Source organism: Xiphophorus hellerii, chromosome 23 (genome assembly GCF_003331165.1).
Source record: "Xiphophorus hellerii strain 12219 chromosome 23, Xiphophorus_hellerii-4.1, whole genome shotgun sequence".
Lineage (NCBI taxonomy): Eukaryota > Metazoa > Chordata > Actinopteri > Cyprinodontiformes > Poeciliidae > Xiphophorus > Xiphophorus hellerii.
The window spans coordinates 7,570,588-7,587,486 of NC_045694.1; the positions used below are offsets into that span (position 1 = coordinate 7,570,588).

A 16,899-nucleotide genomic window follows, 5' to 3' on the forward strand; every position below is an offset into this window, starting at 1 on the left:
ACACATATTTACAGATTGACACCCTCCGTGATAAGTACAAACCATAAATGATGCTGGCTATTAATAGTGATGTATCCAAGCATATTAATGGAAAGTTGATTGGGAGAAGCAACATGGATTAACCACACTCTGGAGAGGAAAAACCTGGGGGAGATTTATAAAGCCTGGAGTCAGCGGTTCGAGAGCCGCAACAAGACGTGTCCTGGACATGGATCTCATTCCTTGTGCGTGACACTCGTGAACCAGAGACGATCTCAGAAGCCATCTGCTGGTTTTGTTTGTATTTTATTAAGTCTGTGGTCCGAGCAGCTGTCTACCAGAAAACTTTAGATCGCCTCATTCTTCCCTCTGCGGACGAGCTTTATGGAGGCACAGATTTCATTTTCCAGCATTGCTTGGCACTGGCCTACATTTCCAAAACCATCATTACCAGGTTTAATGACTCGGTTATTGCTGTGCTTTGCTGGCCAGCAAATTTGCTTGGCCTAAATCCCACAGAGCATGTAAGGAGTATAGTCAAGAGGAACACGACAGACACCAGGGCAAACAATGCATATAAGCCAAAGGCTTCAGAACTCCCAATTACCTTTAGGCCACAACACATTGGTGCAATAAATCACAAAAAGAAAGCCCTGTGGGCATATATTATATGACATAGATAATATACTAGAAGCCTAATATTTCTGTATTGCAGTAATGTTTGTAAATTCTTTTTAATTAAAAGCTTCAACTGTGCATGTAATAAATCTATATAAGACATAAGCTTGTTGAGCTTAAATTGCACAAAGTGATACCTTTTTGCTTTAATTTACTGAGATGCAGCTACTTAGGCCCGATTTCCAAACTTTAGGCACCTGGCAGGTCACACAGGTTTTACAGTATGAACTGGTAACACTATCTTATAAATCACAGTTCTTAAATTATTTATCTTCTGTTTTGCGTTATATTAGTCAGAGCCACTGCTTCGCATTGTAAGTTATGCCTTTAATAAAGCCAGTGTTTGGAGAATGCGCAGCCTGGATGTGAATGGGAAAACGCAATGCTCCGCCACTGAGGCGACTGAATGAGAGCAACAGCAAGATGGTGCGCGCCATGCAGCAGCAGCAGCTCAACCCCCTGCTGTAATTCTTCACCGCATCGACAGCACGGCTCACACACACCGCTTTTATGGATGGGACAGCTCGTTTACATCCCAGCAGTGACACTGAGGTCCAAAAACCAACGTCCGCTGCGTGAATCGGCGCTGAAACGGGCGGAGCGCTCTCACTTTGTGTATCCTGTTGATTGTGCCTGCTGAGCGATCAGAAGAGCAGGGCAGAGACAAAACAAAGAGGCAGACGCCAAAAACAAAAAGCTGGTGGCGGAGCTGCGCTGGATGGCATTCCTCTCTGGGTTTGTTAGGTGGTGTGCTTCACTGTTTTGACTTCAGAACCTCTTGGGGGGGAGAAAGGCTGCGCTCCATTTCGCAGCTTTTTTTTTCTTCTTTTCTTTTTATCTGCTCTGGTCCTTTCATCAATGTGCATTGATGTAGGAGAAAAAGTGGAGGAGATAAGGTAGGCACGGAGATGCTCACAGTCCTGGTTCCGGATGTTTAATGAAACTGTGCTACTCCTTTTGTCTTGTTACATGTGAGTGTGTGCAGAGGACAGCAAGAGTTGGATGTTTTCATTGATACCTAATTGAACTGAATTGGGTTGCACCCCCCACTGTCCTTTGTTAGGCTTCATGATGTGTCTGTCACCAAACGCTGCTCTGCTCTTTTGTGGAAAATAAAACAATAATGTGACTCTCATCGGCATTTCTCTCCTCACAGAACCCTTATCTCTGGGAAGGATTTCACTGAGGACGGTCAGCAAATAGGGGGATTTCGATTTTTACCTAAATCGGGAATTACACATCCAAACTGGGATCTATGAGCGGAAAAGTGGCGAAGGCTAAAGAAGACAAGGATGCTTCCAAGGGTAAGAGACGAGCCTTGCCTTGCACGGACTGCTTTCATCCCTGAAGGGGAACATGCACCAATTCTTTCCCCCTGCATGATCAAATCCCCCTCTGAGGTTGTAGAGCAGCCACTGGATGGGGAACCATGCCCAGCATGATGCATTCGGGTCGCGAGAGCAATGCATTTGCTTCTGTAGGCCTACATGCTGCACACTAGTTTTAGATCACATGCTTCAATTGTATTCACAAACGTGGGCAATTTGGACAATACATCCTTCTATGGACCTGGCTGCCTTCTCATTGAATAGAAACCCACATCTACAGTAATGTTTCTAACGCTGGGATGGTAATTATTTCATCCTGTTGTGTTACTGGCATCCTGTTGAAAGGTCCTTTTGTGTTTCTCGCTCGCGCCGTCATTGCAGCGCGTGAGATCTCGTAGCCTGAACCTGTGATCTGTGACGCAACATATCTATATTTAATATTAATATTAATAATAATAATAATAATAATAATAATAATAATAATAAAAGTGTTTGTACATTGCCACAGAGACAAGGTTGTCAGAGAAACATGGCAGGACTAATTAGTGTACCCGTTTCATCCACGCCGTGTATTTGCGCGACTCTTACCGTCTGTTGCACCTTTTCTGTTTTCTTTTAAACACACGATACTTATAAAATATGTATGTATACGGCGATAATTATTTTTAAGATGACATACCTTTATTTCCCAGAACGTTAAAGCGATACTGTAAGGTGTTAAACGTCACCGATAAGTATTTAGATGCTTATGGAAAATTAGTAAATTAGTTTTTGTTTTTAAAGTGCAATGTAATAAAGCAGCAATAGTAATGTGGCACCGGAGCAAGCGCTGTTTATTTACAATACATAGAAATATAAGTGGATCTCCTTTTGTCACGTTCCGGATCAGTTTAAGGTGTTCAAACAAATCAATAACCTAAGTGGCTTAAATTGGCAGCGCAGTTAAGAGATTCATGTTACTTGTTGTTATTATTATGAAGGCTATAATACACAAATAGCTACAGTGTAAGCCAGATGGTTACATACACATTATAAAAATTATATATATATTTTTCACTATCTGATGTTAAATTAAGAGCAAATTTTGGCTGATTTAGGTCAGTTGGTTATTTCTAACTGTTAAACGACAGAAAATGAAGCAGATTGGGTTTTTTTACTTCAATTTCAAATGTTTGCATACACCAAACATAATATTCAATTTTGGTTATCCGGTTGAGGACGCTATGGCTGTGCAAGCTTCTGATAGTTTAATTCACACAATTTGTGAAAACTGGAGGCAAAGGTATTAATGTAAAGCAGATCTAAAACACTCTTCTTTGTTGTGTGACGTCATGGTTCATCCTTTCAGATGCAAATGGTGCCACATTCATCTGAGCAAACAATTATATGCAAGTTTAAATAAACTTTCAGAAAGAGGAGAGGTTGTTTTGTCTTGTGACTCAACCCCAGATGCAAGGCAGAAAAACTTGAGATTCTGGCTGAAGGTGTTAAATGAGCATCATTAGCCGCAGTCAAACAAGTCCACTGACTGAAAAACCACTGAGAGGAATAGATAATTTCTTAAAAAGCATATAAAAAAGTAGAGTACACTTTTCAAATTAACTTGGCAATAAAGAGTTTCATTTTAGGAAATTTGTAAAAAAAAAAAGAAAAAAGATTAGCATTCTCTTCCTCTTTGCAGTTGCATGCAAAATGTGGTGACGCAAGATGTGAAGGATGAGCAAATAAGAGGTTTATGGATGATGGACGGTGGCAGAAGAAGACAGATGATCTGTGGCGACCACAAAACGAACAAGAAGAAAAACATTTTTTTAACACTCATTTATTCGCACAATTATACCATGAAAACAACAACATGTTAATGCTCACAGCAACTCTAAATTATCATCATCTGTAACTCTACAAAGTATGTCACCTTCCGTCCTTAAATCTAGCCAAACTTTGACTGACTGAGTGAAAATTAAACTCCAGAAAAAGAAGAAGAAGTTTGAGATAAACTAAGGTACATACAGTTTTTCAAGGTATAGCAGTTATAAGATACCAAATGAAAGTTTCCCTACTGTTTTCTAAATTTAGAAAAAAGCCCTTAGCTTTCACCCCAGTGATCACTGACATGATCACGCCGGTGAAAGCTGCCCTTCATCATGAACTTGAATGGCACACAAGCAGGGACTTGCATGGAGAAAACCACTCCTGACCCTGCCAATGTTGGCAACCACCCGGCCTGCAAATTATTTCAGAGAAACAGTCCATAAGCCAGAAGCACCTGCCATCTCCGTGGCAGTTTTTCTGGAAGCTCTTGGCCTACACTGGTTTCTAAATCTCCCACTCTTTCATAGCAGAAGAAGCATTCAAAACATTTATCACTCACTAGCTGCAAAAATTACCCTCAAATCTCTACCATCATTGTTGTTTAAATAATAGATTAACTTTCTAATGAATCTTGTATGCAGTTATTAAAGCCAGTAACTGATTTGCCATAATTCACATTCACAGTCAGTCTCATAGTCCATCTTAGTTTCCGCAGAACTTGGCAGAAGAATAAGTGAGTGGTTTTAGATTCTGTAATAAAAATGTTATTAAATATATCAGCAGGAACTCATGATCATCTCATTATGTTTCTGTATGATTTCACATATTCTGGACACAGGAAACTAAATCAGAAAACCTTCACAGTTCTTTTGCTTCAACTATAATAATACTCAAGTCATCTGCTTTGTTTATAACCTTTATTTAACCACACTTGTACAAGAATTTGGGCTATCCAACAGCAAAACAAGATAAAAACAAGATAACTTCAACCTTTAAAACATTTTAAATACATTATACTTTAATAAAACAAATTACATAAAACATCTACAGCTAGAGGTTTTTGTCTCCTTGTCATTCAAGAGAGCTTTAAAACTGTTCAGTGAAACCATCTCTTCAGTCTTTAGATCCTTCTGTAATTGGTTTCCGTAATGAAGAGCAGCATATTTAAAAGCTTTCTTTCCCAGTTCTGTCCTGGTCTTTGGTTAACAAAGAAATAATATCCTGGTAACTGATACTGGAACCACTTGAACTTTTCCTCAGTAACTATTTTCTCAGTAGTGGTTCCAGTAATAATCATATCAAAAAGACATACCATTGTTTTAAGTTTTAAGTTTTGTGACAAATATGTCACTTCACCTCTCAGAAAATGTACTGCCTATCTTCTGCAGTCCATGTGAAAGGAGGAAGCTGAAACCTGGTGGGGTAGAGGGGGATGTTGTGAATCTGGGCTGCGGTATCAACATCAGTGAATCATGTTGTGTTAGTTTTCTCTGTCCTTGTGAAGGTAAGCTGTGCAGACAAAGTGATGTGTCAAAGTGAACAGGACGTACACACTCTGAGCTTCATGTCTCTTCTCGCTCAGAACCCACAGATAGATAACTTCTATATATGCAATTTAACAGTTTTGCACTGAAGCATTTTGCATCAGTTATGCAGGAATTTTCACTCTGCTTGTCCTCACTGTAGTCTCATGTCACAAAAGATCAAGCCTATCCCGATTTATGAACTCTTTTTAAACCTTTGCTCACGAAGACAAGATCAGGGAATAAGATCAGCTTCACATGTAAGTATCAGCAGATCACGATCCCCCAAAATTAAGGAAATCGGCGCCCAGAAATCAACTGGTCGATAAATCAGTTGGCCAATAAATGTATCCTATTATACATGTATATAATGTAAACAGCAATGCCAGAGATGCAATAGGTTTATGCTAGGTGTGTGAATAATCTAATGATCAGACTGCTGTTTGCAGCCAATCCACATGGTTAGCAGAACTAGAGGGCCCCATAACCAAATTTTGCTTAGGGCCCCATGGAGGCTTGGGCCGGCCTTGCTTCTGTGCAAATAATTTTCTCTGCTCTTCGGTCATTCTACTCCAGCCTCATCCCTGTGCAGGGTGCTGATATACTCCCCTCCTGGGCTCCAAGTGTCAGCCAGCCGATTCACTGCTGCCCCAAACTGCAGATATGAGCAAAGCACGGGGCATATTTGCTGGCAGATTAATTCAGTGCAAGAAAAGTCATTGAATCAATGGATGCCCAGAGAGAAGTTTGTAGCTGCTTCATTAATCACAATGGCGGCAGCTCTGCTCCCCGCAACACTGACACCTGCTCTAATCTCATCAGCAGAACTGCACACAGTGTCATTAGGACCCTGGTTTGCTCTTTGAGGAGATACCGTGAGTAGCCTGTGGTCAAAGGAAGATCAGCTGGTAATAATTAAGAGAAGATTTAACGGTATAATCATTAAGACACAGGATTAGATGTCAGCACCCGAACTGAGAGGTTTTATTTAACTCTAAGGTCTTGCAAAGAGTTTAAAATGTAGTTCTTGCAGCCCTGAATGTGGAAGTTTCTTGAAGTTTCGATGCTTTGTTATGTTTCAATGTCAAACTTAAAAGAATTTTATTTGGGATGATACGTGATTGATCAATGCCACGCTGTGCATATGCAAAGACACAAAGTGTTATCAAGTATTTTTGTCTAGTTTTTAGTGTTTCTAGTATCTTTGTACACTTGAAATTGTACACAAATAACTTAAAAGTAACTTTTCATCAAGAAATAGGAGCTTGTTTTAGGTTAATTAGAAAATATGCTGAGGTTTTAATGTGGTAAAACCCAGTGGAGTATGGATAAGGCACTATATATTCCATAGTATATTTGTGGTTTTGTAAATTGCTCCAATCATATTTGAATAGAGCATGTTTACATAGCAAAATAAACATTTTTTTGTAAGATGTTCACTCATGCATCTGGCACATTTTCTTTCCTTCATTTATCTTTTTTATGCACTGGTTAATCCTGTTTAGCATCAGTGGAGGGGAGCATCTCTAGAGTCTGTTTGTAGCTGAGAAGAAGCTCAGTAAACTCTGGACAGGTCATCAGTCAATTAGTGTTCTTGTCACTTAGCAGTTTCAGAAACTACAAATAAATTAGGATAATTTAATTGTCACCAAGCTATTATGTTACTTTGTGTAAGGATTTACTGTCAGGAATGGTTACACAAATTATAACAAGATATGTTTACAGATCAGTGTTTGTTCTGTTCCATTTCATGAGGTTTGCCGGATTTAGCCGGTGTGTTTGGAAAGGATGTGATGTATTTCCTGACGACAGAGCGGTGAAATTGTTCCCTGTCAGATTCCTTCCTGGTACTGACGCAGATCTGATGATCATGCCTGGAGGAAACCGTCTCTGAATGGCGTCAGGGATCCGCCACTCTTCATCTCTCAGTTGTGTGCTGATTGCTTTGAGACTGAGGACCCATCTCTGTCAGTGACCCAGCATGGCCTTAGATCAGTGTGTTGTAGTTCCAGTATTTGGTTTGTTGGGATGATCCACAACATCTTCTGATAAAGCACAGTTCTTTATTGCATAATGATAAGTTCTTGGATTAGAAATGGTTCGTTTTCTGTCTGACGTCATCATTGCCGAAGTGTTCCCTCCATAAAAGCTCAAATGCATTAGTCAGCTTAATAATCCACAAAGCTGCATGGCTTCTGAGGTGAAAGGCTTTGTGAGTTGTCCTCAATTGAGATTTCAACACGCTTCCTGTAGATGTTAATTTGTAGGGGCCAAAGAACAGCGTTTTAATTATTTCTAGTTATTCCTTCAAGCTTTTTTCTGTTAAATGTCTTCATTATCTTCAACATCTCCATCTTTACTTATTTTCTAATCTTAATAACTAAAAATAAAGGAAAGAGGTCAAGAGTTAACAAAAAATAGGCTATTTAATAGATCTAGTAATATCATAGCAACAAATGTATTCCTGTGTTTTTCTGATCAGGTGAAGAAAGCCTTCCTCTTTCCTAAATGTTCATCAGTGATTTTTTTTTTACCTTTGAGAGGTGAAGGGAACTTTTAAACTTACCTTAGAGCTGCATTATGTAACTTTTAAAAAATGTTTGTCTCTTAAAACTCTCACTATGCTGTGACAGTATAACATAAAACAAATAATCTGTGAACAAATTGAGCTCCTGCGCCTCCTCCCTGTGGTTTATTTATGCTATATGCATAAATGAACTGCTCCCAGTCAGCAACAACCAACAGGAGCCAGGGGAAGTGTCTTAGTGCTGACAGTCATGCTCATGTATGTGCTCCAGCTGTGATAACGGCAGAGAAACAACTTCTCGCAACATGACAACTGTTCACCCACTGTCGTCAGGGGCCATGCTAACTAGCCTGTGCTATGGCTGCAGGCTCTGTTGTGAGGATGGAGCTGTACTGCTGAAGAGAGCAAAGGGACGGGTGTGACCAGAAACATTTATAGTCAGAATCTTTCACTTGTGCTGTGATATTTTCAGATAACACCAGACAATAACAGTAACAATTCCTAGAGTCCCAGTGCTTTGAGAACCAGTGCTGCCTTTGTTCTGGAAAAGACAGTTGAGCAAAGTTTAAATCTGCTGTATTTGTGTTGTGTTACACAGGGAAGACATTGAAATAAATGTTTAGCTGCAGATGTGTCAAAAATAACCTTTATGAAAAATCATACTTTTTCCTACAAACTGTTTTTTTATTACACTAGATTATTTTAGTTTTAATCAGTATTAAACACTAGATCTACCCAAATGATTGCGTGTTGAGCTTTTCTGCTTCAGATTTATCAGAGGTCGTTGAGGTTAATCAAAGATGATTATAATGATCTAATTATTTACCTGAATTAATTCATTATAATAATTGGGGATCCAAACTAAAAAAATACAGTGGAATTTGCTGATACCTGTACGCTTTGGATTACTGCAATTTACTTTCAGATATGCACTTCAGAATATAATCTCATCTAACTATAATCCTCCATAATTGTGGTTACATGTGTCAGATAACAATAAATTATGTTAATCTTCAAGGTCAGTATTGTGAACTGTGTGGCGGACTGATTTGCTCCCTGTTCTACGATGGTACAAAGCAAATTAAGGTTACAGATGCGTTGCAGATTAGAGTTTTTGTAAAGGTGAAAAGTTGAAGCATTTCTATACTCAACCAAAAATATCGGCAGAAAAATGGTTTTTAAACTACTCCCTATCTGCTGCAGTGAATAATTGTTTTGGCATTTTCTTTTAACTCAAAGTTTTAAACAGACAAACTGTAGTATTACTGAATATACTTGTAATAACTTTTTTAGGTGTGCAGCAAGCAAACTGTATTTATCAATGTTGTACTGAACTGACTTCAAGTCATGTTACGTACTTTGATACTAAAAACAGCCATAAAGTCAACTGTCTCTTCAGGATTTTGTGACAGTCTTCTGGGCTATGAAAAATGAAATTCCCTGAATTATAGATATGCAAATGCTTCCTGTGGAACAGGGCTCCAAGCTGGTGAGAAGCATGTACAACTCCAAATTGTGCATCTGGTTTCATGGAGGGAAGCTGTAAATTCTCAAGGCTGCAGGTGAAAATGCATCTGTAAGACTGTGAAAAAAGTGTTGCTTATATTTAGTAGGGTTTTGTTTTTAGTAATAAAAGGAGAGTAAGTAATGGTGGAGAAACCACATGTTGTGCATTACAGTGCTTATTATATAACTTTACCATTACCTAAAAACAACTTCAGATTTCAGAGTCACAGTGTGATGATCAGCTCAGAGTGACTGCAGTTCTGGCTGCACTTGCGAAGATATACAGTACACACATATAACTTTTTCAGGGTAACATTTTGCATAAAATTGCACATTGATAGTGGACTACATTAGTGCGGAAAACTTTTGTGACTTTGCCACTTGCATTTTCAGACTGTAAGCTAACTAAAATATTGATTATGTCATCTCATGCACTGCACAGTTAACTTTATGGTGCATGCGCAGAAACCTCCCATATTCCTGGTAAAATTCTGCAGATTGTAAGGCACACCCAGATGCAGATCTGATACATGTGGGAGTATCGCTTTGCTGAGATGGTCTAGAAAGTAGCAGGAAAAATCGTGACTAAAATTATTATTATCACAACTTCACTCAGTTAAATCACATTTACCAATTTTTTGCAATTCAAAATATCTTGAATGTCAAGGTGGGAAAATGCCCCAACGTTTTCTACTGTATTTGACACATAAACTGAAACTCGTCTTCTTGCTGCAGTTGGAACCAGAGTTTTAAAGTATTGTATGGATGAATAAATAGTTATCATAAAAGTCTTAAGTCAGTTTCAGTCCTTTATGGCTCGATGTCCAACAGTTGCTTGAAGTTTGTCAAGATTTGAAAGGTTATTAAGGTGGGGTAAGAAAAAGAAAACTATTGGCAATAAGCAAGATATCTGGCTGGAACAGAACAGGTCTGGGAGTCTGGCCGGCAGGCCTCTGTGGTGAAGATGATCGGGCCAAATGATGGCCTGGGGATGCAAGTAAAGAGCAGATTGCTTCCTTCCAGTTTTCTAACCTCTTCTAACCTTAAGGCATGATTTCAAAAGCCTTCTGAATTCACAGATGTTCTTTTAAAACAGGCTATTAAAAGCAGATTTTGATGTAAAGCGAAAGTACAAGATGATTGATGTTCAAAATTAATTCCTGACCTTTCCTGATGCAGTGAGGAAGGTGTAAAAAACCTAAAAGGTGAAACAGCTCTATTCTGACCTGAAAGGAGATACAACCAAATGTTGCATCTGATCTTACTGGCTTAAATCTTGACAACATTGTGTTCTCTGTATCAGCAGGCACACCGTGCTCTCTCAAAACGTGCAGTGAGTAGTTAACAGGATTATCCGCTTCCTGGTCTTCTCCAGTCCTGCAGCTGATTTCACAAGCAGGTTACAGGCGGCGCATCACTTCAGTTTGCATCAATGTTTCATCTAACAAGAGCACTGTACCTATGAAAAGAAACTTCACAGCCCTGGAAAACAGGATCCTGAACTGACCTGGTGGACTATTAGATAAAATTGATTTTAAAATTAAAACAGTGAAAATGGCATTATGAAATTAGATCTATTTGTAAATTAATCCAGTTAAAATTGTCCAAAAGCTGGATGTGTGATATTTAAATTGTGTTTGCTACATTGGAAAAATAAGCAGTCTAAATCTAAGCTGTGTAGAAAGTGTAACATACTGTAATTTCATGTTGGTATGACACTCATCAGCTTGAACACAGATTTACACTGTGGACTTAGACATTGTGTTCCCTGTGATGCAACCCTGCATCTGAATTCTACATCGTTTTGCATTAAAATAAATGTTAATTCAATATTAATTAGCTAAACATATTTTTTCTCATTCCCTCAGTGGTCAGAACAAATTTAAGTCATTGTTGCAGAAAAACATTTATTTATTCAGGTGCATAAAAAAGATCACTAACAGCTTTTCTCAGAGAAACAAAAGTAATTTGTTAATGAGCTGAAGCTTTGCCTTTTAAAGTTGTTCGTGGATGTTGATGGAAACTGGAGGTGTTAAAATAGGGAAGCAGTTTGCTTATTAATTAAAGTCTGACTGACTGCGCTGAAGTCACCCCGCTGTGACTCTGCACTCCAGACGATAAACATACTACGGATACTGCTGTAACATCTCTAACTAAATTGATCTCTTGGTTTTTATTAGCTCAAACTATTTTTATAACTGTTGAGTAGTGGTGTAATGATAAAGGCAGCTCATAAAAAGGGAGGATACACAACATTCAGTTCACAAGAACAGGCTGAAAATGTTTTCAAAGATATTCTTGTAAAAACGTAAACTTTACTTTACAAATGTTTCACAAACTACAGTCTGTGTTTTTATACTTTTTCAAACCTAAGATGGTCCTAATGCTTAAAAACCTTTTCAAACATAATTTCATCTTCTTATAAAAAATTATCGGTTTCGCATGTATGTTTCAAAGACTGCTCAGTGTAGAGTGACTCAGTTCAGGTTTGATTATTCTAAGTATATTACATCTTGATTTTTCTCTTTATGTTTACAACTTTGTGTTTATTTTGTACTGTACTTTAGGTGTATTATGTGTTGGTTAAGAATCTGATTTTGTCATGAAGTGTGGTGTGAGGCGGTTAGGCAGCAGGCAGTAGACCCAGGATGAGATACATAAATGACTTTAATGCAGAATGTCCAGAGAAACTCAGTCCAACATAGTCCAGAACACCGGGCAGCACGGCCGAGCGGAAGCCAGGGTTCGACACCGGTAGCAACCTGTAACACGAGATGAGAGGACCGACTGGGCACACAGTACGACAGAGACTAGACGCCGAATGAAACGAGGACCCGACAAAGACACAGAGACACGGGTAACATTAAATGCATAGGAGGTAATCAGGGAACGAGACACACCTGGGAACAATCGAGGGGAAGACAGGACAGCACAGCGACTCAAAGACACAGAAATTCAAAATAAACACACAAAGAACTCAAATCACAACAGATTTGAGTTGCAGTGTTTAGTTTGGTAGTCAGGTTCTTTTAGTACAGTGTTGTTTCGCTTCTATTTTGATTAGTTTTGGAGTTAGGGTTAGTTCTGCTTAGTGATTGTTTAGGTTCGTGGTTTCTGTTTCCACCTTGTTAATAATATTACCTTTTCTTTTCCAGTAGGCTCTCTGAGTGCACACAATATATCCAGTTCATTCAGTTTACTCCTAATTCTTAGTGTTTTCTGCTCTGTGTTCTTAGTCTAGTTTGATTTTATAGTTTGGATTTGAAGTTTTGAACATTTCAGTCTTTTTATTTGCACTCAACCTACATTATGCCTGTTGACTGCATTTGGATTCTACATTTCCACAATTAAACCACATAACTATAGAGAAGCTATAACACACATGCTAACTTCAGCATTGCTAACTGCTAACAGTTAGCCAGTCACCATATTCCCACAGTGCTTTATAAATCATTTTTATTCTTCTCTAGCTCTCCCTCACCATTTTATTTTTTCTATTGAATACCCAAAATGCTAAAACACAAAGTATTTTTGTAACCTGGGCTTTTGGAACTAATGTTGTTGATTATGTCACACTTCCTACTTCTTCACTTCTAAATCTTTCAATCACAGGTGCACAGATGTCAAGTTTAAAGCACTCATCTGCAGGACTTATGATTAATAAAATGACTTATTATAGCAATTATAAGCGTGTTTCAATATAAACTTTACTCCATGTTTTCGGAGATTTCTTGACTGATCAAACTGTGTCTGACACTTTATACTGTTGTTTAAGATATTAATGTTATTTAAGATGATAATCACTGACCTTTTAAATACTGACAAATGCTGACAAAACAACACTTCTGCTTCATTTAAAGATAGAGAGGCTATTTCTGATCTAAAGTTGATGTTATGCTAAGTAACTAGTGGACTAAGTTTGGCTTTAGCTAGAATATACAAGACAAAACATAGTATCAAAGCGTTAGTACCATTTCTCAGAGAGAGCTTACGTATTCATAAATAATAATGACAGAATTTGCAGCAGCAATTTGTAGAAATCAAAACCAACAGAGTTGAGTGAGCTGAAGAAAGTCACAGATTCTTTGATAAATGTCAAACCTACAATTATAATGTACAGTAGAAGGGGCTAAGAGAGAAATATTTCAGATTTCTTGAGGTTAAAATGATGAAGCAAGGGTCAACGTATTTTGATTTGAGAACGAATAGAGAAGATAGCTTTAAGATGCTAAATATAGCAACAATCCTTCTCCAGTCCATGAAGCCAATTTTACAGTCTGGAGAAATGAGCATCATGCCTGCTTCTGCCTCCATCTCATCAGGGAGTCTTCATTTACATAACGACATGCAGCTACTGCTAAAAAGACCCCAATAAGCATGAGAGTCATCAGTCAAGGATACCTGGCTAGCTTGGATTATTCTTATGCCAAGTCATGCATACTGTATTACACACATAGTGCAACACATTAGTTGTGAGCAAATTACCAAGACAAACTCCATATGTGAAATGCCATTTAGTTAACACTTATATGCTTTCACTTCTAAGGAAGGAGCTAAGGACATGTATTCCCATTGGTTGGTGCAAGGAACTAGTTAGCGCCACATTGAGGAGCGCAACATCCTCCTAGCATCCTCTGTCGCACTAATTCGCTTTAAGTGCTTAACCTGCAAAAAATGCATCAGTGTTGTGTTTGCAAAACTTTGCTTGGATATGAAGAACGTAAGAGCAAAAACACTGAGAAGTGAATGATGTGCATTGAATTAAATAAAGAAATGATTGAAAAAACATGACAACGTTTGCATGTAGTCAACTTGCCACAGCAGTATAACCGTAGCACATCTGCCATCTGCACCATTTTGAAACAGAAAAAGATGAAAAAGGTTATACCAGCCAAACGAGTTAAAATAGTGTTTAAACAATGGACATCTATTCATGAAAATATGAAGAAGCTGTTGATAGTGTGGTTGATGGAGAAGCAGCTCGTAGGTGATGAGAATAAATAATTCTGTGTTTTCCTCTGTCTCTTTTAGCTATTTGCATGCTTGTATACACATACATGAATTTACATAGATCACATGTGCGCATTGCGCAAAGCTAAGGTTAAAGGAAACACACTAGGGAACACCCGCTTTAGGGCGGAGCTTAGGTACAGGCTAACAAAGAGAATTACAAACTGTTGTTTGAGGCCATTTTGCTCTGTTAGCCCATAAGAATGGACCTTACCAAGCTCCGCCCACAACCGACCCACGTGACCGCAAGTCTCACAAGCAAAGCCTCGCAGCACATTGTTTCTATGTAAACATGACAGGATTAGTGCATCATTTCTACCGGATTTTCACAATATATCAGCTACTACAATGGACAGAGGAACTAACAAGTTCATGTGATCATCTGGGAGGAGGTTACTGGTTTCTCAGTGACAAGCTGGTTGCAAACCTGAGGCCAGCAGGTGTCAGTCAGTTATGGTAGATCTGAACTTTGGTTTGATGACGTCAATATGAGAAGCTACAGACTGATAGGAGGAACCAAAGAGCTCTGTAAAGGTAAAGGCAAATCTTCTGAAGCTGGGATATAATTAATTTAATTTCACATAATTACCGCGGTAGAAGCCATTTGTTGTGTATGAAATATATTTGTTCTATTTGATGTTTGTTGTGAATGACATAAACTCACAAACGAACGAGGTAATTAGTCCAACGTTTAGAAACTACAGCGGCTGTAATGCGCCACAGCAAAGGTAAACAAAGGTAAAATAACCCGAACAGGTGATCAACTCAAAACCACTCCTACCTTTTTACTCTCTCTCTCTTTGTAGTTTAAGCACACCTGTTACCGTGGCAACCGCCAGCGCCCCGCAAGACGAGCAAAGATTACGTTAAAAGCATAACATTCAGTCCGTTACGATATCAAGTTTCCAGGCTTGATATTTATTTCTCGATTATTAATCAGCGCTTCCCTGAACACAGCGATGGTTGACTGACTAGCTGTACTTGGTGCTAACGTGGCTAACACGAAGTAACAGTTTAGTCCAAAGCCTTTTCTGCTAAAATAAAATCTTTAGTGTATGTCAGTTACAGTACACATTGCATATTGATCTGTTTAGCTAACGTAAGACTGTGTAGCAGACAGGCTTCAAGGTGTAGAAGTTGTATCAGTTCTGCTATTATGCTGTACTTAGCTAACGGGAAGCTAAGTGTGTTTGTGAGACGGTCACGCACGTGACCACGTAGAATGGACATCAGCCAATGAAAAGCGGCTGCTCTGGTAAGGTCCATAGCATGAACAAATGGAGCAGCTGTATTTTAGTCTTAATACATGCAATTCATGAATTCAACTCACTGACTCTTCTTCAACCTCATACATCAAGAACCTAATGGAGAAAGGATAATTCTCCACATAGGCTATGATTTGCAAGAACAGATGAGCTATTTATGATAAATTTTGAAAACAATTTATTGTAAGATATTGTATTGCATTATGATTTTGATACAACATTGGTTATTTCTAAGTGTGTTTTTGTACTCAAAGACTTCGAACAAAAAAAATTGGAAAATTGATTTGGCATACTCGTAAATTCAGTTATGAGCTCCAACATGGAACAAGTAAAACTTGTAAGCTAAGAAGCTTCTGTAAACTTATGAAAAAGTAAATGAGCACATAGTAGTGTTCTGAATGCTCCCGAAACCCCTCAGTAGTGCTAATGACTGATATTTTCCTTCACAACCCTTAAAATCACGATCAGAAGACCTGTAGCAACTTCTGACTTTAGGATGATTCAGTTTCCCTCTTGACAAACTTTTTCTTTGTTTTGTCAGATGTCAGAGAGATTCTCTGCAGTGAATGATCACATCATTTTCAATGTAATTAGAGGAGACAAGTCTCTGCCTACACTGCAGAGAGGGACAGATGAAGTGAAGGAGAGTTAAACAAAGGGATAAAGAGAGGCAATGTAAGAGAGAAATGGCAGCCGGTGATCTAACAGTAATCCATACCAGCAGAACCAGCGTCCATAAAGAAGATGAATAGTGCTTTAGGGGAGATGAAAAGGTTACATGCAACAAAATGCTTCCTTCATCTATGCTTGAAATTTACAGCAAAATAATTAGGACAGGGACAATGTGTAAATGCGTCAATCCCTTTATTTAAATAACATCTTATGTGTTTCACCATGGTTTCAAATCCCAACGTGTCTTTTTTGTTTTGATTAAACTGCGATCCATGACACATCTATATTAGGTAGCCTAATTTTCAGGAGTTGTGTAAGTGGTTCTTGCGTGTACTGACCTTTACGTCATGTCTGTGTGTCTGGTGTGCTGTGTAATCAAATGGTCAGTTGTTAATGCCAGTGCTTTGATGTGTTCTCTGCATTTGAATATTACATTGCATTATTATAAGCACAGTAACCTTTGCATCACATTAACCTTCAGAATATATCTGACAGAGATGGAAATGTGCTGAAAATCTACAAGATGTCGCATACTGGTTTGTGATTATCTCTCTGAGCTCATGTTACCGTGTCTTTTTCAGCTATTTTAAGGTTTTGTC

At 38.4% G+C, this 16,899-nt stretch overlaps 1 protein-coding gene across 3 annotated transcripts in view; it reads left to right on the forward strand.

Annotated features, from left to right (window-relative positions):
• fgf13a (fibroblast growth factor 13a) overlaps positions 1–16,899 on the forward strand; it is a 106,495-nt gene that overhangs the window by 962 nt on the left and 88,634 nt on the right. For 2 of the 3 annotated variants that reach the window (XM_032555098.1, XM_032555101.1), the window contains exons 1-2: positions 1,043–1,553; positions 1,814–1,961. In XM_032555098.1, the coding sequence (XP_032410989.1) occupies positions 1,913–1,961 (49 nt within the window). In that variant the 5' untranslated portion in view covers positions 1,043–1,553; positions 1,814–1,912. Of the gene's footprint in view, positions 1–1,042; positions 1,554–1,813; positions 1,962–16,899 lie in introns of those variants that run through there. The other variant, XM_032555099.1, reaches the window with a different exon arrangement.